This window comes from Anarrhichthys ocellatus, unplaced genomic scaffold, assembly GCF_004355925.1.
Source record: "Anarrhichthys ocellatus isolate YVR2014 unplaced genomic scaffold, GSC_Weel_1.0 scaffold18, whole genome shotgun sequence".
NCBI lineage: Eukaryota > Metazoa > Chordata > Actinopteri > Perciformes > Anarhichadidae > Anarrhichthys > Anarrhichthys ocellatus.
The window spans coordinates 7,523,713-7,545,066 of record NW_022280048.1 but is presented as its reverse complement, the minus strand read 5'-3'; the positions used below and the strand labels follow the sequence as shown (position 1 = coordinate 7,545,066).

Genomic DNA, 21,354 nt, shown 5'->3' with positions numbered 1-21,354 from the left:
GGCTTAGAACAAGTGTAAGGGGTCAAACTCTATTCTAAGGAGCTGAGTAGTTACTCTGAACAAACAGACTGATGTTCGACACTGTTGCAAATTTGCGTAAACATACACGTTGTCTTTCTTGCTGAGTTAGAAGATAAGATTGATACCTCTCTCATGTCTTCACACTAAATAGGAAGCTGACACCAAGAGTCAGATCGATTAGCTTAGCATAAAGACTGGAAATCAGAGGAAACAGCTAGCATCGCCAAAAGTAAATAGTCCACCGCTAAAGCTCACAAATTCATAAATTACATCCAGAAAACAGTGTAAAAACAACAATTTGTGGTTTGAGCTGTAGAGGTGCTTGTAGGCAGATTATTTTACCTTTGGGCTGAGCCCCCCTATCCAGTATTAATGCGAAGCTAACTGTCTCCCGGTCCCAACTCTAAAAGTAGCGTAAATACTCCTCATTTTATTCTTCAAAAGAAAGCAAATACAACCTATTATCTACTATTCCTTTAAAGCATATTACACAGTTATTATAGTGAAAATTACCATTTTAATATCAATATATGCCTACCTGTCATCCTCTGACCAGATCCAGTTTGATTTGCTCGGTAGACAAGAGACAAACACACATACGGTATGCATGTAAACGCCTGAGCTTGTGTGTCTGTTTTAACGTGCATTTAAAGCACAGGCGTACTGCCCTCTCCCAGCCCTGGTCTTTTGTCACAGTGACAGCCAGTCTGTTCTAATGAACGCTGCTCTCGTTCATAAGCCTGCCTTGTCAACGTCTGATGCCGGACAACTTTCAGAGGGAGAAGAAGGGGGAAGAAGATGGGGGGAAGACAGCCTGCTTTGCTTTTCCCTTAGATATCTGCTTTCTCTGAATTTCTTCCTCGCCTCAAAATGAACTGCATATGCAACCAACAAAATAAAAAAATGTGGTAATGTTCTTGCTTGTCTGTGGTTATATGGTGGTAGGTCACACACTCGAGTACCTCGACCTCAAGCTGAGAAAAAACCCTTCAGGATATCAAATCCATGGTCTCTCATTTCTAACTAGGTCATCACTTGCTCACAATAGCATCCTCACCACCCTCCTCTGTGTATTCCTCCCTCTCCTTCTCTGTTTTCTCCCCGCGCTCTCATTCATCCTTTCTTATTGCACCATTACTGGGATCTGTAGACATGTTGGAAGTCGTTTTCTGTCGTTTGCTTTATCCGCTGTTTGTAGCTCAAAGCTGTGCAAATGCTACCACAACTATAGATGGTTTTGCGTCGATGTGCAGAACAGATTTCTTGTGATAGTCAAAGCATAAATGTAGAGGTGAATAGTAACCAAATATCATTTTGATCATGTTTGCAGTCATTTGTTTATTGTTGAGATGTTGCAGGTAAACACAAAGATCATAGATTGCAATTAACACCTTTTGTCATTATGTTCCGGCTGGAGACAATATGTCCGTCCTGTCTCCTAAAGGAGATATCTCAGGAACTCCTGGAGGGAATTTCTTCAAATTTGGCATAAAACGTCCACCCGGACTCGAATTGAGTGGTCAAAGGTCACCAAATTTGTGTTTACTCACAGCATAAGTAAACATTCTTATACTACTTATGACAATTTCAGACAAATGCCCAATAGGTTAAAATGATAAAGCGATGACATTAGCGACAGAGATGGATGTAAACTGCAGCATGACTGGTTTGGTGGAGACTTACAACCATAAGGTGGTAATTCCGTTTCTAGCATGCACTGTGCAAGGGCCTGTACCAGCACTGTTAAACTGTCATGACGGGACTAAATGAGAGTAATTCAACAACCCATAAAGTGTGCATGATGATATCTCTACCAGAATCCCCCACCGTACGGCTGCCTTGTTTGATCCCCGTCTCAGATTGGCTTCTCCATCATCTGTGACATAAAAATACCCCTGGCAGCCACCGGCTACAGCGCACATCACTCCTCATAAACACCGACTACCTCTCTCTACCTCCATGTGGTCACACAAATTAGCATAACATTAGCATGATATTAGCACATCCAACCTGCGCTGCCGTGCCTTATCAAAGCGCTCTGTGATCCCTGGCTGCCTGCACTTTTTGATGGAGCAGGGGAAGGGGGAAGAGAGAGAGACAGACAGTTTCCCCCGAGACAGAGAGAGGAGAGAGAGGGGAGAGAGAGAGAGAGAGAGAGGAGAGAGAGCGATGAGCTACATGATAACGAGCTGTGTTACACTGCTACACAACACACAGCCGTCACTGAGCCTCAAAGCCGCACTGAGCTAAATGGGCTGCAGCAGATGTTTGGTGACTACAACCACACAGAGCTACGTACCTCACTTGACTTGCAAATATTTGCTAAGAGACTTCAAAATTGGATTTTTCTGTATCGTCTTTTGGAATGCGTAAGGTATTCCTGTTAGAATGAATACACACAGTGTGATTGTAGAATATTATTTGTTGTAAAAACGTCTCCTGGGATGAAATCTGGAGGCAACTGATCCTTTTGTTTGTTCCTTTCATGAGTCACACGCGCAGGGTTTCAGACGCTACTTTTGGTAAAAACATGGAGACACGAGCATGCATGTTCAGGACTACATTTACTGATTGTGGGGGTTAGGTTAAAGGTCAGGACAAGGTGACGTTTGAGTTACTGTTCGGTCCAGAGTGGTCTGCCTTCATCAGTGGGAAGACGTATGTTTTTTTTTTTTTTTAGGAAATTCTTTTATATGAAAGTAAATATGCACACAACACTAAAGTCTTGTTGCACCAGACAATTAAGATGAGCAGGTAGTCTGTGGGGACTAATTAAATGAGAACAAATGATGGATCCTGCACTCTGTTCAAGAAGGTTCCCTCTGCAGGCAGTAGACGCTCTCAAAGACATCTGTCTTGTAGAGAATCTGCAAGCTACAGATAGCTTTTCCAAAATGTTCAACACTACACTGATTGACCAGAGGCAATATACAGGTCACATAAAGGTGACATATTTGGTGCCGATTGGCCCACAGGCAGTTACAACGTTCAGGGGAGCTATCATTTTCAAATGTTGCTTTGGTTTCATTGTTACTTTAAGACCCGTTTAAATTGCACAATACATCGATAATGTGCAGCGACTTGATATGTTTTATTTATTTACTTATTTGCAGTGTCACGGTTTCTCATCACATCCACGGGAGCCCTGTATATCCTCGATGTGCAAATGGAGGACGGGCTGTACAACTACAGGTGTATGACACGCCACCGGTACACAGGAGAGACCCGACAGAGCAATAGTGCCCGCCTCATTGTCTCAGGTAAGAAGAACAGCAGTCTATGCAAACATTCAAGTTGTACATCAGCAACAATATCACGTCCTGACATGTAGTTAAATCTATCTGCTTATCAAGTTCTTTATTTTATTCTCTTTGGTGTCATTTAGCTTTTTGTTCAACTGTTGATTTTGTTTGGTTTCAAAGATAGTGCAAAGTGACCGAGGACCATATGGAAATAAATCTATGCTTGTGAAAAACCAATGTAGATATAGTGAATAGGATGGAGAGTGACAGGAAAAGCACATGAATTAAAGAGGAGATGACATGTGATAAAGGTCATCAGAACCGTGCCAACACAGTTTGTGGGGACGGCTTGAGGACAGAAGATCGCCCTCCTTACCCCGAACATTTAAAGGGACAGATTTTACACATGAAGATCAGTTCACTTGTCGCGAGGGGCACTATTCAACCTGTAAAAATGTGATGTCATCTCGACTATTCAGTTGCATTATGTGGATTGTAGGATCCAGTGTTTTTGGAGCTTTTAATCAGAACTAAAAGTTAACATAATAATCTTCAATTTTGACCATGCATCTCTGTAGGACATCCCACCAAGTGAAATGAAAGATTTTGATCAAAATAACTATTGAAACAACGATTTTAAAATGACTTTTAGCTCTTCGTATATTCTGGGGATACCATCCCTGAACACATTGAAACTCACAATATGACAAGAGTTCGTTCCCCTTTACCCACTCCGCCACCATGATAACCATGAAACATTAGACACACACAATAGATACTTTCGACATATTAGCTTTTAGCCATAAACCTGTGTTATATGGGTAAATAAAAACACAGAAACAGGGCTCAACAATAAGGATTGCCCAGGGCAAGTAAAAGGCCACGTCAGCCTAGTAAATCTAGATACTCACCAGATCGGTCAAATGGGAAAACATGATGACATTGATTGTTTTTTCTGCAGCTGATGATGAAGGTAGCCAAGGAGTGAGCCAATCTTGTTCCTTCTCATCTCTGTTGAGCGTTGAACATGCACAGTACCGATCGGGCCCTCGCGAGAAAATGGCGGCGATGCGTCAATTAACCTAGAAACAGGAGTTTAGTTGGGTCGTGTTAGAGAGGATGTGGGCAAAACTTGTTTGCCGCAAGTTTGAGAGAATTGAATTCAATAAAGATTTAACATGCCAATTACTGTAACTTTAGTCTTTGTTATTTGTTAACCACTGATAAATCAAGCAATTTTTATAGGGACAAGAAAAAATGTACTTTGGGGAAGATTTCAGACCCACTTGCCCAACAGGACAAGTGAAAAAAAAACATGTGTGTCACTCTGACAATGATCCCATTCGCAACTCCACATATAACTTGATAGGCAACAGAACGAGGGTTTGGAAATTGGTCAGAAGTGACAGCAAAAATAACTCAAACCTCTACTACACCCTATTTACCCCATGCAGACCCCATCAACTCGGCACCACACATCCTGGACAGCTTTGAGCGGCGCGAGGTGATGGCGTCTCATCGAGTGGAGTTGCCCTGCAAGGCCTCCGGTCACCCCGCACCCAAATATCGCTGGCTGAAGGACAACCGGCCGCTGGAGCCCGACACTCGCTTCAGACAGAGTGTGACAGGCCTGTTGATAGAGAGAGCGCAGTCCAGCGACACAGGGACGTATGTGTGTGAGGTGTGGAATGGCTACGGCAATGCTGAGGTGGTCGGCAGGCTGCTGGTAAAAGGTCAGTATCATGGGCTGGTGATAAGTCATTTGGGTTGATTTGTATCAGTGGTATAATGCCTCAAAACACTGACAAGCTAGGAAGCTAAAGATGCTGCTTCAGATTTTTATGGTTCTACACGTAGCATTTTGAATCTTTCACTGGCAAACTAATGACATCTTGTTTAAACTACAGAAAACAAATAATACCAAAAGTTCCTAACCTACAGAGCCCCTGAAGGTCGTGGTGAACCCGCGGAAGGTGAAGGGCAGCGTGGGAAGCCAGGTTTCACTGTCGTGCAGTATAACCGGCTCCGAGGAGTACCAGTTATCCTGGTACCGCAACGGAGAGCTCATCTACCCCAGTAACAGCGTTCGCATGACAGGCCAAAACAGGGAGAACCTGGTCATGGCTGGTATGGCCAAAAGCGATGGAGGAGCCTATCAGTGTTTCGCCAGACACGGCAAGATATCCGCCCAGGACTTTGTCCAAGTCTTACTGGAAGGTCAGAATTCACAGTGATCTTACTGGAGATGTGAGGGTGGGAGCAGTAATCATACAGTACTTTATATGTATAATGTCTTTTTGTTGCGTGTACATGTATTTGTGTATGAACGTGTGAATCCAAACTGTGTGTTCATGTTCAAATCCAGACAGTGTACGTGGTGCTTCCGTGTAGTGCTGCAGTACAGCTCAGCTTTATTAGATTTTCTGAAAGAGGCTTGCATATTGTTACACAATCCAGGTTGCTGCAGTGTCTGCCTCCCATGACCACACCAATGTAAGGAGAATATTGATAATCAATGAAGCTGTGGAGCCAGAGAAAGGAGCTCTATTAATCTGCTTTACACTCTGATTTAGCTTTTTATGCAGCGGACATGAATGTATTGCAATGAAAAAAAATTCTGAATAGATTCTCATTTATAAAAGAATCTATTGTTAGGGCTGTGCCCAATATCTTTCCTTTCGAAATTTGAATCTTCTATTGAGGTTTTCTGATGAAGCTTTGAATGTCTGCCGTCGTGTGTTATGACGTCATCACCCTAAAAAAATGGGGGGAAATAAAATATATATAATTAATGGTGCTGTTAGATTGCTGTTAGACCACACTGTTAATACATGTGCTGGCTCCATTTGTTTGCAGCAAGCAGGAACAAACACATTTTTGACTGCAGTGAAAGAAATAATTTACTTTTGGACTTTAAAACTCTCTGGAGTTATTAGAAACGTTTGGATCACTCAAGTCAGCCCCCATTGGAATCTAATTCTACAAATAGTACAATTCTAATAATCTTAGTTTAGCCTGATATTTATATGAAACTGCAGAAATACTGGATTTAAACAGAATGAATGGACAGTTTGCAGCATTTTAATTTGTATTTAGAAGTTGAATGTCAACATTATGAAGTATTCAGTACAGCCCTATCTATTAAATAAGTCCTATAAATTTCACATTGCCATGTGTGTCTCCTTCCACTACCCAGATGGCACCCCCAAGATTCTGGCTTCATTCAGCGAGAAGGTCTACAACATCAATGAGTTTGTGTCGCTGTCGTGCACTGTGAAGGGCACGCCGGAGCCCCGGGTAACGTGGACCCTGGACGACGAACCTGTGGTGCGGGACAGCCGCCACCGCATCTCCCACTACACCAACCCCGAGGGCCACGTGGTCAGCCACCTCAACATCAGCCAGACCCAGGTGCCCGACGGAGGGGTGTATCGCTGCATCTGCAACAACTCGGCCGGGACAGTTTCCTACCAGGCGCGAATAAACGTAAGAGGTGCTTGTCAGATCAACTCTTCCAACACACCATCACATATACACATCAACGTGTCTTGATTTATTTCCTTTTGAATTGGCTATGTTTAAAGTGCCTGGGATGTGCAGATGTTGCAAGAAGGCCTGACTAAATCTGTCAATTAGTTTTTATTTTTAGTCATCGGATGTGCTGCTAGTTTTTCCATTTAGAAACTTGATATCGTAGCTTCAGTTCTCAGAATACAGCAGATACTGTTACAGCCTCCTGCACTGGCTCCTCTTATCATCAGTCACTGCTGTCAGCATTAACTTTTCTAATGCCCCGCATCCTACCCAACATCTGCTGATAGCTTTATATTGGGACGCCATTAGGGTGATTTAGTGTTAGCTCCAGTGTATGACTGTAGTGCTATCTGCTCTCTACAGGGACATGGTTGGCTGGGTTGCTTGTTGTCATGTAGCGGTAATACCGGGACGCTTTCTGTACTTGCTTCAAGGCTATTAGTATTTCTATATTGCAGAGAGGGAATGACACTTTCTGTGCACTGATTGGTTTAATTTGATTGTGCTCACTCTTGCATGTTGTAAGGCTAAATAGGGCAATCCTCCAGCCCTTAAGCGAGGGTCCGTGGATGCCGAATGCAGCCAAGCAATGAAGATAAATCTCCACAGGTGCCATTGCAGAGAAAGTGTAATGACTGTTTCTCACATCGTTGGCTCCTTAATCGTGCTAAAGAGAGTAGCAACCCAGGATATGCTTGTGCTCAAAGTACACTACAGAGCCTAGTTAAACTGTCTTCTATAGTGCTTTAAAGAGAAGCCTAATAGTCCATTTCCCTGATAGACGCTGAGCTATGGAAGCCCATTGGTTATTCTGTTGGTTTTTCACAAGTGTGTGCGGAAACTGGCAACATGAGTAATGGTTTTGATAATAGCTTCATGAGTGGAGAGAGGGACCATTCCACTCTAATGCTTGTCAGAGGCAATCACAGCCGGCACCGAAGAGGTGGCAGCGCAAGGTAATATTCACTATAGGCTCAAATAGAAGGGTACACGAGTCCCTGGTTCTCACAAGGCAAAAAGCACAAGTGATATGAAGGAAAACAGAGCAGAGCCGAACGGGTCCACTGGGGATGATTTCCTTTTTCTTTGACTTACCATGAGGAATTTTTCAGTCAGGCGGTCTGGATCTCCTAAATAAATCCAGGCAATGTTTTGATTTCTTGCTGTCGGAATGAATCAAGGCATGTTAGCGGCATGTTTTGTGGTGTCGTGAAAACACACACAACACAGCACAGCTGTCTTTTTGAACACCCCCCCTGCCTCAAAATCATTTTAAGAGAGTTGTCTCTCCAATGTGTCCTTCAAGGGCCTGCCAGCATCAGACCAATGAAAAACCTCACTGCCATCGCTGGGCGGGACATGTACATCCACTGCCGCGTCATTGGCTACCCATACTACTCCATCAAGTGGTACAAGGACTCCAATTTGCTGCCATACAACCACCGCCAGCGGGCCTTCGAGAACAACGGCACCCTGAAGCTGTTTGACGTGCAGAAGGATGTGGATGAAGGCGAATACACATGCAACGTGCTGGTGCAGCCACAGCTCTCCACACACCAGAGCGTCTATGTTACTGTGAAAGGTATGAACCTCAGTCTGATCTGTCTTCAGCTACAGTTCATGACTCAGCACTGGATATTAAGCTGGGACTTTATTTTAAGAAAAATAGCACAAGATTTAGGCGCCGTAGCTGTGTGTAATCATGGGTACTCCATCAGGATTATTATCAACCTGAAGTGTCAAGTAAGCAGCTTAGGCCATTTATTTGAGATGTAAATACGGAATCATACGGCAGTACGTTCATGTTTACTCCATCATTAATCTCTTGGATGCTAAGACGGAATCTCTTCATCAGTCTGCACACTGACCCTGTGTCTTTCCATCTGGCGTACATGCAGCTCATCGCATTTAAAAGGTACATTAAAGCATCACCTTAGTATCTAAACATTTCCTTGTCGCAGGCAACACAGATTTGCAAAGGGATATTTGTATACCACGACCTGTAATGAAAACACACTCATATCACTGATAGCGAAGCACCATCTCCATCATCCCGGCCAGTTTATCTGGGGCTCATCTGAATATGCAGCGGCGCTGAGGTGAGCCTGGACGATGATAACCTCAGATGGCTTTCTTTCTTCAATGATGCATGATTTGAAATGTCGGGATGGGCAACACCCCCACCCCCCCCCACCCTCTCTCTCTGGCGGGTCTTGACGTGCTAACAAGTGTATGGGGGGGCAAACAGCGTAGACAAAGCTATACCTCCATTCAGCCTCGGCTAATTTGCCTCTCGGCTGCTTAGCATTCCAGCGCTGCCGAGAGGGAATCCCCAGGAGCCTATTATGCCTATTTTGTTGTGAATTAAATAAGCACTGAAGTGCAGCTTATTCCAATGTTATTTTAAATCATTAATTTTCCAAAGCATCTAGTTCTCACGATGGCTACGGTGTCCCCAGAGAGCGAGAGACAGTGAGAGAGAATGTTACATGCATGTTGTTTGAGTGAGAATTCAGCCGTTTGTGGAGGTAATAAAAAAATGTTCTCGTTCCTGCTAAATCACAGCATGGTGTTTGTATATTGGGAACTAACTCGGTGATAAAGAGAGAATTGTGACTAATGAGTTGCTATGACAATGCTTTATTAGGTAGTTTAGCCATGCCGTGTACATATTTAGACATCGTCTTTTTTTATGTACGTATGACATAAGTAGCAAAGTGCTTAACAATGGCACTATACCATACAAGAAAGAAATCATTGAAGATGCAGTGACCACATCGGTCACGTTTTTAAAAACTAAAAGATCAATAGAAACAAAATACACAAGAAATTCTGTTGTTAAACCTAAATTGTAGGTATGTAACCGACAGGCCTGAGGTCAAACTCCTGCGATGCAATTGAATTTGAATGTCTCATCCCCAGTTCCACCTACCATCCACCCATTTGAGTTCCCTCGGTTTTCCATCGGCCAGCGAGTCTTCATCCCCTGCGTGGTCATGTCCGGCGACCAACCTGTCTTCATCACCTGGCAGAAGGACGGTCGGCCCATCCCGGTCAGCCTGGGTGTCACCATCGACAACATAGACTTTACCAGCTCCCTGCGTGTCTCCAACCTCACGCTGATGCACAACGGCAACTACACCTGCGTCGCGCGCAACCAGGCCGCCGCCGTGGAGCACCAGAGCCAGCTCATCGTCCGAGGTGAGTAAGGGGAAGGCGGGTAAGAGAAGCGGGTTGGTTACGAGATACAAGCAAGGAGCCTTGTGTCTTTTACTCTTAAAAGTTTTCGGGACAAAACAGAGTGAATGCTGGCGACAGAAAACATAGTGCTGGGTGTCAGTATCAGATCCAAATGACCAGTTTTTCACCCAACTATTATCTGTAAGGTTTATATTGGTCCTTGATCTTTCTCCCCGAATTCAATGAAAAACACTCTTAAGACTGAGGATTGGTTAGTGAAAGACCTCGAGAGATTTCTTTCAAAGTGAGCTGTTATTGATCAGTAGACATATATTGCATGTTGGGATGAATAAGTATAATGTAATGTCTACTTGTCTTGCAGTTCCTCCCAAATTTGTGGTGCAACCGAAGGACCAGGACGGCATCTATGGGAAGGCAGTGATACTCAACTGCTCAGCTGAAGGCTATCCTGTTCCTACCATCCAGTGGGAGTACTCTAAAGGTGCAGCACAACACACGCATTAATATACGCATTACTATACAAGTGCCTTTTCGCTACACACTCACACATATATTACATGTAGTAACACACAGCTGTCCCTTCCAGGTTCGTTGAAAGTGTTGGACGTGTTTTCAAAGACTTTTAACTGGATAACTTGCCTGTCTTCTCTTTTAACAATCACGCTGAGTTGTATGTTAAGCCTTTTTTTCTGTCCTACGGCAAGCGTATTCTCTGTGGTAGATGATCTTTTTTTGAAAGCCAACTCAACAAATATAATGTCCACAGCCTTGAGGTTGAACGCATAACAACACCCACCTCAAGTCCACACAAGCACTGTGAGCTAAGAAGCAAGGGCTTTTCCATTCCCCGGGAGAGAGATGATGTAAATAGTAAACTAACATGATCCCATCCTGGCTGGACACAACAACAGTGACTCTTGAAAACAAAAAGGATTTTTATGACATTGCTTACTTACTATGATTCATGACCGAGGCTCATTCGCTGTTATTGTAAGACAAAGCTTATCTAAAGCTAAACTTGATGACTTTGGTGAACCTTTTGGCTTTCCCTCTAGCGCCACCATCAGGCTCACATTTTTGGTTTTGAATGAAGTATCTCAACTAGCACTGTTGGAAGAACTGGCATGACGTTTGATACACACATTCAGTAATCCTGAATTGTAATAACTTTGGTGATCCTCTGACGTTTCATGTAGCACCATCATCAGGTCAATACTTTGGTTTATGACCTAATACTTGCTAAACTATTAAAAATCTCACCAGCTTCAAATGTTTGAATGCTAAAAATGCTCAACGAAGATGGTGACCAACATTATACCTGCTAAACATCAGCATGTAAGCATTCTGCTTTGTGCATGTCAGCTTGCTGACAATAGCATATGGTTCTAAGCAGCACTGTGTCTTAACTACAGCCTCACAAAGCCACAGGCGTGGATGTAGACATCCATTACCCCCTCATCTCATCCACAGACCCCTATATCTCCACTAATGAATACATTGTAATAATATACGGCGCTACAATACAGTTTACAAGGTTGTCAGCAATTTAAAAAATGTTATTTGGTGGATATCTACAGTAGCTTTAACCATAAACAACTATGGATATACAAAGCAACTGTGTGTTTTATCAGTGAGGTACAGTGAGTACACATGCTGAGGATGATACTAAAGAAGTTCACTTGGTGAAACACAAGAGGATATTTATGATGATGTGAAATTTTAGCAGTGCAGAATGAATATGGGGGAAACACTGATTAGTATTTTACTATTTGTAGAATTAGATTCCAGTGGTGACCGCGTAGGATGGTTTCAGACTACATTTTTCCATAACTCCAGAGCATTATGAAGTCCAAAGGACAAAATTGATGGATTTAAATGAAATATTCTGCTTCAGTCCATATATGTTGTTGTTTAGCCTAAAACAACTTCTAAACCGCGGTCAAAGAACTGCTCTCCCTCTTACCGCACACAAAGAGAGGCATGCACTGACGAGTTGTATTCATGAAAGAAAATTTATTTCAAAAAGACAAACATTTAATCCGATTAATCACTTTATGAATCCTTTATATTAAGAATTTTGTCCGAGGTTTTTACATTTTTTGGGGGGTAATGATATCATAAAATATGACGACAGAAAAGCTTCATTCAAAAACCTTAATAGAATTCGGTACAATTATAATAAATAGTATTAGAATATCAGAGGTATGTCAACATGATATGGCCTTATTCAATTGTTGCTCTTCAATAACTCCTCAATGTATTTTTCCCCATGCTAATTTAGCTGTTTTGGGTGTGTTAGCATATCTGATAGTCTAAATTGATCCACCATTATTTTTATAGCAGAAATGTTGTTGTAGGGTTTGAATGAATTTCAGTGATTGTGTTTGGGCTAGCTCTAAATCCTTAGACATGTCTGAGATAAAGGGGTACAATAGTAACTAGTTTTCCTGTATTTAGGACTAATCCTCACACTAACACTAACACTCACTTTGTCCCCTCTGACAGGTGCCGGGGTCCCTCAGTTCAAACCCATCGCCCTCAACTCAGGCTTTCGGATCGAGGTGCGGGTCAACGGCTCTCTGTTCATCAAGCATGTGCTGGAAGAAGACAGTGGCTTCTACCTGTGTAGAGTCAGCAACGACGTTGGAGCTGATGTCAGCAAGTCCATGTATCTCAATGTCAAAAGTAAGTCTCATGGGAAAACACCACCTAAAACCTAAGAATGTAAAAGTTGCATCTAAGAATGCTGCAGGCGGTGAGGCCTGCATTATCTTTGTATGTAGTGTATTCTTAAAGCTAGCTTTCCACCAATACGTTTCTCTTTTTCCATGCTCTGGCTGTTTATGCTCAATGCTGCCGGTGACATTAAAGTAAAAAGTAAACACTAAAGCACAAAGGTTAAGTGAGTTGAACTGGAGTCGGCTTTGTCCGCGACAGTCAGGCCACCGGCAAAATGCCGTCATGGTGCCCACTCTGTGCTTTCTGCCTGAATGAATCCCACGAAAGCAACGCGCATAGCCAGCGCCAGCGCATCTCTCGGAGAAAGTACAGCATTTACCCGCTGTGTGGCCAAGGACTTAGCTCCCCTCCATTAAGCCTTGAATTCTGCATGGAGGCAGGAGCTGCCATGTGGAAAAGCGGGCTGAGGGATGGAGGGAAAAAAGGGCTAGAGGAGGAATGGGTTATCCATGTACATCTCGTTCCCTACGTCTCCTCTTTTCTTTAGTTCTTTTAAAAATGCTTACAGTATGTATATTTATTTTGTGCCTGAGCAATGTTGTATTTGTCATGTACTTATTATCACCCACATTATCAAAGTATTTGAGCTAACACCCATCACGCTCACACATACATACAGCACAGCTATGGATTTACTCTTTTCAAGTTTTGACCAATAACAGATCATGACCAGGAACAACAAATGACTTTTAAGGTAATATTATTGAGCTCTGTACTGTACAATCATGAAACATGAATCATGTGCTTTCTTTTGAAGAGTAGCTTTTAAAGTCATGCAATTCTCAGACATTTCAATGTTTGCTTACTTCAAAGTGTTTTTGTCATAAGATAAGTCAGCGTGAATACTGCCCTCCTCAGGTTGAAAGAGCACTTAATAAACCATGGGAGTCTAATACATAATTCTCCATATGTTCCCAAAGAGAGAGACGCTAAAAGCATAGATTTCACAGTCTACATACTACTTCTGTGATGAACGACTGTGTCGCAAGTATTTCTGAGTCTGAGCTTGTGCACGTGATTGTGGATTTGCATGTGCACGTGTGATCTCGAGCCAGTGCGCCGTGGCTCGGCGCTCATTTTGATCAGTCGCTGCTAGATGAGGCTTAGGCCCCCGTGGCTCTTATCAAGCCAGAGCAGAGTTCTGCTCCCCTGCTGAGTGTCTCAGTGTCTGCCAGCCTCAGCCAAAATAGGCTACCACTCCTCCATGACCCCTCCTGTCTGGCTATCATGCTCCCTCACAGACAAACACATGCACAGAGACTCTCAGTACAGTCTCTTCAGCCAATCAAGTGGGATTTACAATAAAATATCTTTGAAGGTTCCCAGTGTAGGATGCTACCGGTGATTAGTCCTCCATAGTCTGGTCTGATGTTTTTGTAAATCCTTTGCTTTAATGTAAGAAAGAGGTTTTTACTCTTTAAGTCCTTGGATTTCCAGCTGATTAGCAAGCTACTCAATTGTATATCTTCCTTTCACTTCCATTAAAAACATAATATAGCTGATTGTAGATTGTTTTTTGAAAGGAAAAAGTAATGCTGGAGACTACCCTGCACCAGTTCCAAAGCATTTGGTGATGAAATATGACCCTGAGTTTATTAAATGCGGATTAATGGCAGGCAGTGATGGGTGAGGCTAAGCAGAGTATTTGATTTGGTCATTACAGCTTTAAATGTTTACAGCCCAGGTTATTCTTTTCTCCTTTTGTCTTCATGTTATGTTTTTCTCTCCTTTATTTGGAAAGGTGTTCCTCGGAAAACAATCGGAAGGTTGAGAACACCTGGTATAGACTACTGCAGGCGAACAGTCACATGTAGTATTTCATGGTTAATAGAACCACAGAACAGGTGGAGAGGCACTTCATGGCAAAAAGCCTGCTCAGAATAATTAGCATGAATTGGTTTATAGAGCACGCTGCAGCCAGCAAAGTCAAAATCTTGTGGTGACATTTTAATTTATTTTATTCTTCAGTATGAGGATTCACTGCTTTCCTGTGTTTTATGTCACTGTAATCTGATTACCCTTTGGTCAGACAAAACAAGCCACACATTACATGTTTACTTAATTGGGGCATACAGTATTTGGCAAACGTTTTTCACAGTCTGACTAGTTAGTTTTGGAACTAGTTTCACTGTTGTGGCAGACTTCTACATTAACCAGATCCCTGTGTGATATATGATCCTGGAAAAACAAATACACTGCAAGTTTTTTTGGGTTTTTTTTTGTTATGCACGCATTATTGATCTTTGTCTTTTTATGTGTTAGGGGCTTTGTGTTTGTGCGTGTCAGCAGTCCCTAAGCTGCGTGCTCTGCTCCTGAAGTGTCAGGCTGTTGTTGTGATAGTTGTGCTGTCCTGATTTGTGTCTCTTTGCTCTCTGTGGTAACCCGAATCTCCCCGGGAGCCAGAGGAGCCACACCTCATCCTACCTCCCGTGTGTGTGTGTGTGTGTGTGTGTGTGTGTGTGTGTGTGTGTGTGTGTGCGCGTGGGAGTAGTGCGTGCGTACGTGGGAGTAGTGCATGCGTGCGTGGGAGTAGGTGTAGTGCGTGCGCAGACAACGAGCTCAGGATCCCTTAAAGCCTCTCCATGTACTTAACAGGCACAGCGCTGAGCCTGTGCGGTCCACTAGTACATCCGAGGCCGTAATGCTCGGTAATGTTGGACACTGATGTTCTGTACACTCTGTGCTGGTTTTTCCGTTGTTTATCCAGGCCAGCTTACATCACTTGAGCAGCAGCAGCTACTTAAGAGGCTTAGGAGCCAATTAGGGAGGCACACGAGCTGACGCACGCTGAAGTCCTCACGTGATGGATAGTATGATCTTCGCTGTGTATTATTGGCTGTCCAAGTGTGGCTTGATGTATCAGTAAACAAACAGTGGAGGGAAAAAAATCAATAGATTGAATCAGGAGCTCTGAGATGTCTGGTATAGACGCATGCATGGAGAAGCGGCTGTTAGGTCATATGTGTGACACAGGTGAGCAGGCGAGCCCGTACGCACACACAGACAAAGCACCGCACGCGTCGCTGCAAGAGACGTAATGTAAAAGCACAGATACAGTGCGGCCCATTACAAAAGAGTAATGGACCGCACAGCTAATGCAGCGCTTTAGATAGATCCCTCTCCGCCAGGCTATTGTGGCAGACTCCCTGGGAAATGAATTGCTGCTATTGTGATGTCCTAGCTTGGCACTTTCATTGTTATGAGCGTCTGTGCATAGGCTAATGCTTCGTCATAATACAACATGCATCATTCCGCCAGTAGAAATTGCTTGCACTTACCGCACCAGGATTAAGTTGCACGTCTGCCTGTATGCGCAGATGCACTTGTGTTCATATTATATTTCCTACGCTTCTTTATAGGAGTAGTAATCAGTTTTCTTTTTACTGTCGTGACACTGGTTGCAGGTGGAGGCTTAAACAAATGATTTTTTTGGTGCAATTTCCAGTCCAGCAGCCCCACTGCCAAAACAGATGCACTTCAGTCAATTCATTACCAATCCACAACGGATACTATCAGAGTCAGTCAACAGCCACTCAATGTTTATCAGGGCCAATTAAGACCAATCAAGCCTATTAGACATCATAATGTTGGCAGACACAGGTGATGAGGGCAGAGCATCTAATGAGGCTTCACTGAAGAGAAGGGTTAAAGGGCCTTGTGGTTGCCGAGCGGCCTCCGGAGCGTGACGTCCTTCAGACGAGCATAAGGAAGTCCCCTCTTCTTGTGATCTCCGTTTCTTTCATCCTATTTACTCATCTGCATCCAAGCCCCCCTCCCTCCCTCCCACCTCTCCACAGAAGCCCGTCCAGTCTGCGAGCATACATTGGTTCATGCTCCACGTCCAAGCCAATTGTGCAGCTAAGAGAATTATTTCAGTACATTGCAGGCGGCCAGTGAACCAGTCATCTTTGTGCTATCGCCACAGAGCTGCTCCCCCCCACCCCCACCCCCTACCCCACCTGCATCCCATCCACACTGTCTCCTCCCCAGCCCACTTACAGTGGGCCTCCAGGGCAGGAAGCTATACGCATCTCAGCTCGTCGTCTCTCGTCCGGCCCCTCGTGGCCCCATCGAGCCGGGGTGCCCTGTGGCTAACACTGGCCAGCCAGGCAGTCAGTGACACAGTGTGGGATGAAATGTAGGCTTGCATCCCAGCGCTCTCAACGTGGGCGATGCTGTCATGACTCCGGCTCATCAGGAGAGAAGATGGCACACCAGAGGTTTTTTTTTTGTTTTAATTAAATATTTTCAGCGCTTAAAGAATGTTAGAAAAATAATCATTTATAGGGTTCAACTTTGACAATCAGATACAGATGATCAAGAAAATAGTGCACTCCTAGAGAAATTCATACTTCATCAAGAGAAAAAAAGCTAACTCATACAGTTTAGTGCATTACTAACATCAGACACCTCATAACCTCATCTGTAGACCGAGTGGACTTCCAAAATGGAGCTTGATGAAGTCCTTTCCTTTTGGTCTTTAATAACTATCAAGCTGCCTCAAATGATGCTTCTAAAAAAACAACGTAATCCCTTTTCATCCCATCTCATTGAACCTGAGATGGTCTCAGTTCTCTGTTCCTTTGATCACAGATGAATAGCCCCACACTAGTAGTGTAGCCGTTCTGTAGACTAATTCTGTTTCCCACATCACTAACACCACCAGTTAGAGACCCTACAAACATTTTCTTTTTGTATCTTTTTTTTTGTTGGCCCTGCATTGCGACATTCAGGGCGTGATTGTGTAATCATCATCATACTCCTGTGAAAATCAATGGCAGGTCCATGTTCTATTCCTGGCTACTAGAAATGGCCCTTTTTCCGAAGAGACTGGGGAGAGAGGGAGAGAGGCAGGAGGAGAGGGAGGAGGGAGGCGAGGTAGAGAGAGAAGAGGAGAGACTGTCCGATGCTGGTTGGCATGGTAACCTGGCCAGGTGAAAGGGAGCCTGGGAGAAGGGAGGGAGGAGGGGTGCTTTTGTCTCACGGGAGTAGCCTATCAGCAGACAGCCTATCCCCCACAATCCCCTGCAGGCTTAAGCGTATCATCACTGCCCTCTGGGTTGCTGTGGAGGAACAGGGCTCTCCTCACCTCCACATCAAAGACACATTGTGCCGTGCAGTAAACACACACCACTCACTCTGCTTATTATTCTTAGGTTTTCCAAATGCTGTATTGCGGATGTTTTCTTTTCTCTTTGCCAACACAAGCTACAGATACAGCACCACATTTTACAGGAATGATCTTAGTACGAAAAATGATCCTGTTTGGAGCAGTGCTTTCCCTGTGTCTGTGGCAGCACTCCATTAGTCTATTACAGCACTCGCCATTTCTGCTTCATTTGAGCATGTCAATATGTCTTATGGAGTAGTATTTTTCCAGACGTATGCATACAGCAAGTTATTAATAATACAGTGCGAGACATATAAACAAAGATTTCAATGGTAAGATGAAGGCAGGATGATTTAAATTGGCTCACAGTGATGAGATTAATGATGAAATCACCCTTTTCTGTCCCGCAGCTCCACCCTGTGTGTTTGCTATGCGCTTTGCCCCATGTGTTGTGTTCAAGGCTGAATTAGATGTCAGGGGAGCTGATGCCTAATGAGACAGGGGACTCCCTCTTTCCTCCTTCACCTCCTCTCTGCCTCTTTATTTCTTTCCTTTCTCCTTCTCTCGTCACTTCTCCCTGTCTTCCCGTTCCCATAATTCCACTGGATATTAAAGAAATACATCAACACAACAATTACAGGGCCACAAAGTGTGCCTCAGGGCTGGCTCAGCTGGGCTGCTTGCACACACAAACACGCACAAACAGACACACACATACACGTTTGTACACACATGCATATACATAGACACGAGCTAAACACAGTCTAAACACACGGAGACTCTGACGTACAAACTGCATGCGCCTCACCTCTGAGCCCTCTTCATGTTGCATAGACACTCCTGTTGTTTGCATTTGTGCCTCTGCCTTCCTACACATTAATCTCAAATCAAGATGTTGAATGATAAAATAGATTTAGTTCAATGTTTGCGGCACATTAAACTGCAGAGCGGCTCACATATTAACATAAATGTGACTTCAGAAGTCAGAGAAGCACATCAGATGATATACAAATCTGCAAATTGATTTTCTGTATGCTGATGTCAGTAACTGATTCAGAGAAATAAATGAACAGTGGTGATGATCAATGATTCAGATCAACATTAAATTAACATTTTCTTCATTGCTTGAATGAAGGATGGACAGCTCTTTAGAAAGTCGGCTTTGTCAGTATAACAATTTCAAACAATTTTGGTTTTTACATTTTATTTTTCAACTCTAATTTATCAGATTAATTAATTTGTCCCCTCAAAAACATGAAAAAAACCAGTATCGCTGCTGTGTGTTCATCTATAGTCATCACATCTTTTTTCTAGCCATATAGATTTCATATAGCTGCCTGCAATGCTTGTGTCACATTTCAATCAATGAGATCTTTTTTTCTCTATTGTCCCTGTCCCAACGAAAGAGCTCTATTCAGGCGTGACTAGCAGCTAGAAAGACCCACCGCTTTGATTGGCTGTGAAATCAAAAGCCAACCCCCCTGAATCCCCCTTAACACACACAAAATCTAAGCTGATTGGTCGACACCAGTTGGTTCAAATTTTGTTTTTATTATTTTGAGCAAAGAATACATTAAATATCACACTACCTATTTCTAGATATGTTTCTTTGAAAACATTTTAATAAGTGCAGTATTTTTTTCAATGTTAATAACCCTTTCTATTAACGCGTTGTATATGCAATAACAGTATTTGTTGGGATGTGATATAAGAAAAGAGTGGAAACTGTAAAAGCAAGCACAATTGTATGGTAGCTTTCCCCTCCAGAGCCTGGATGCTGTACAGACATCCTCTACACAAGGCGTAGCCGTCTTGATCTTCTCCGTCTTTGCTTTTTGTCACCTAGCACTGTGTCCCACTCTGCGAGGAGTGTCAACAACATCGCCCCGTGCCACCTCTGAGCCGCTCACGCTGCAAAAATGAAAGCAGCCGTGCACTAAAACGATAACGTTTAAATAAAGCCTGAGCTTTTTTTTCCTCCCCGCTCACTTTTCCAAATGTGTCTCACAAAAAATTCATACTTGTCATGCAAAATAAATCAGCGTTCTTTTCCATAGCCGAGCCCCAAATGGCTGCCGAGTGAATAAGAGATGAGGCTTAAATGTTTGCAACCTCTTGCCTGACACTTCCCATCACATCACTGAAGTCACGCTTTGTGTGTTTGTGTTTGTGTGTGTGTGTGTGTGTGTGTGTGTGTGTGTGTGTGTGTGTGTGTATGCGAGAGCTCACACACACATTTGTGTGCTTGCATAAGCTTGAGTGTGTGTGTGTACGTGGGTGTGAGTGTGTGTGTGATCATCTGGGAGCATGGGGTTGTTATACACTCTGCTGTGGGTGTAATGAGGCATGTATGTCGTTAGTGTGCGTTTAGTGTGATGTCTTCAGAGTGTTGTTAGAGCATCACTACCATTTAGGGCCCTCAGATACAAGATGCACACCGAGGCAGGCTAGTCTTCAACGCACCTTTAAAGGAAAGCTGTACGTTCAGTGACGGTACATTCACAATGCTGGGAATACTCTATGGGTTTTTTTTCACGCAGCTGCTATAAAACATGTCAAAATGTTTACTTTTATGTAACAAAGGACAATAAGTAAGCTTCTTCTTTTTGCATTACAAGACTCAACACCAACTTTTAAAATTGATTGCCAGGTTGGCAACCAGGCACCTTTTGGTTGCCAAAACTGAAAATATGGTCGTCATTTTTAGTAACCTTATATTTTGAGTATGTTCACCTCAAAGATGCCGCGATACTTCGCCTCCCAAGACTTAAACAACAACTTAGATTTTCCTTCAGGTTCATCTGGTTCTTTGTCAGTTTAATCAATTTGCACATTAATGTCCCAATGACACTTTTATTTCACAATGTCACTATTCGTGACTATTATGTTCTCACCAGTCACTTACCCCTTCACCTTTCAGCCATTGACTATATATTTATATGAATATTTATTTTGTAATGTCTAATTTATTTATTTAATATGGACCACTTTGGGGATCTGGCATAATCAAAAAATACTTGAACTAGAGAAATGGGTCCTCTGCTAGTGTTTATAACACATGTACCAATGTGGTTCATCCAGATAATCTAACGAGATGTCTTCTTCTCTTCCGCTCCACCTTACTTCTCGCACCAGTCCCTGCCATGATCACGTCCTACCCCAACACCACGCTGGCCACGCAGGGTGAAGAGAAGAAGATGAGTTGCACAGCCCACGGTGAGAAACCCATCATGGTACGCTGGGAGAAGGAGGAACGCATCATCAACCCCGAGACCAGCCGTTACGTGGTTTCTGTCAAGGAGGTGGGCGACGAAGTCATCTCCACCCTGCAGGTAGGAGGCTGTGACACTTGGAAGTGTAAAATTCAATTTAGGACTATATATTGTTTTGTTGCTATTTTTTATATATATATATATATATATAAATCTAAAAATATATATATATATATATATATATATATATCTCTCAAATATTTTTTATCTATATATTTTTTTTTTTTTCTTTTAT

At 43.1% G+C, this 21,354-nt stretch overlaps 1 protein-coding gene across 3 annotated transcripts in view; it reads left to right on the top strand.

Annotated features, from left to right (window-relative positions):
- The window catches only part of dscama (Down syndrome cell adhesion molecule a), a 91,983-nt gene that overhangs the window by 53,721 nt on the left and 16,908 nt on the right, over nt 1-21,354 (top strand). For all 3 annotated transcript variants that reach the window (XM_031857489.1, XM_031857490.1, XM_031857488.1), the window contains exons 4-12: nt 3,135-3,281; nt 4,718-4,996; nt 5,205-5,480; nt 6,460-6,756; nt 8,104-8,379; nt 9,720-9,998; nt 10,360-10,479; nt 12,504-12,683; nt 20,983-21,179. In XM_031857489.1, the coding sequence (XP_031713349.1) occupies nt 3,135-3,281; nt 4,718-4,996; nt 5,205-5,480; nt 6,460-6,756; nt 8,104-8,379; nt 9,720-9,998; nt 10,360-10,479; nt 12,504-12,683; nt 20,983-21,179 (2,051 nt within the window). The remainder of the gene's footprint in view (nt 1-3,134; nt 3,282-4,717; nt 4,997-5,204; nt 5,481-6,459; nt 6,757-8,103; nt 8,380-9,719; nt 9,999-10,359; nt 10,480-12,503; nt 12,684-20,982; nt 21,180-21,354) is intronic.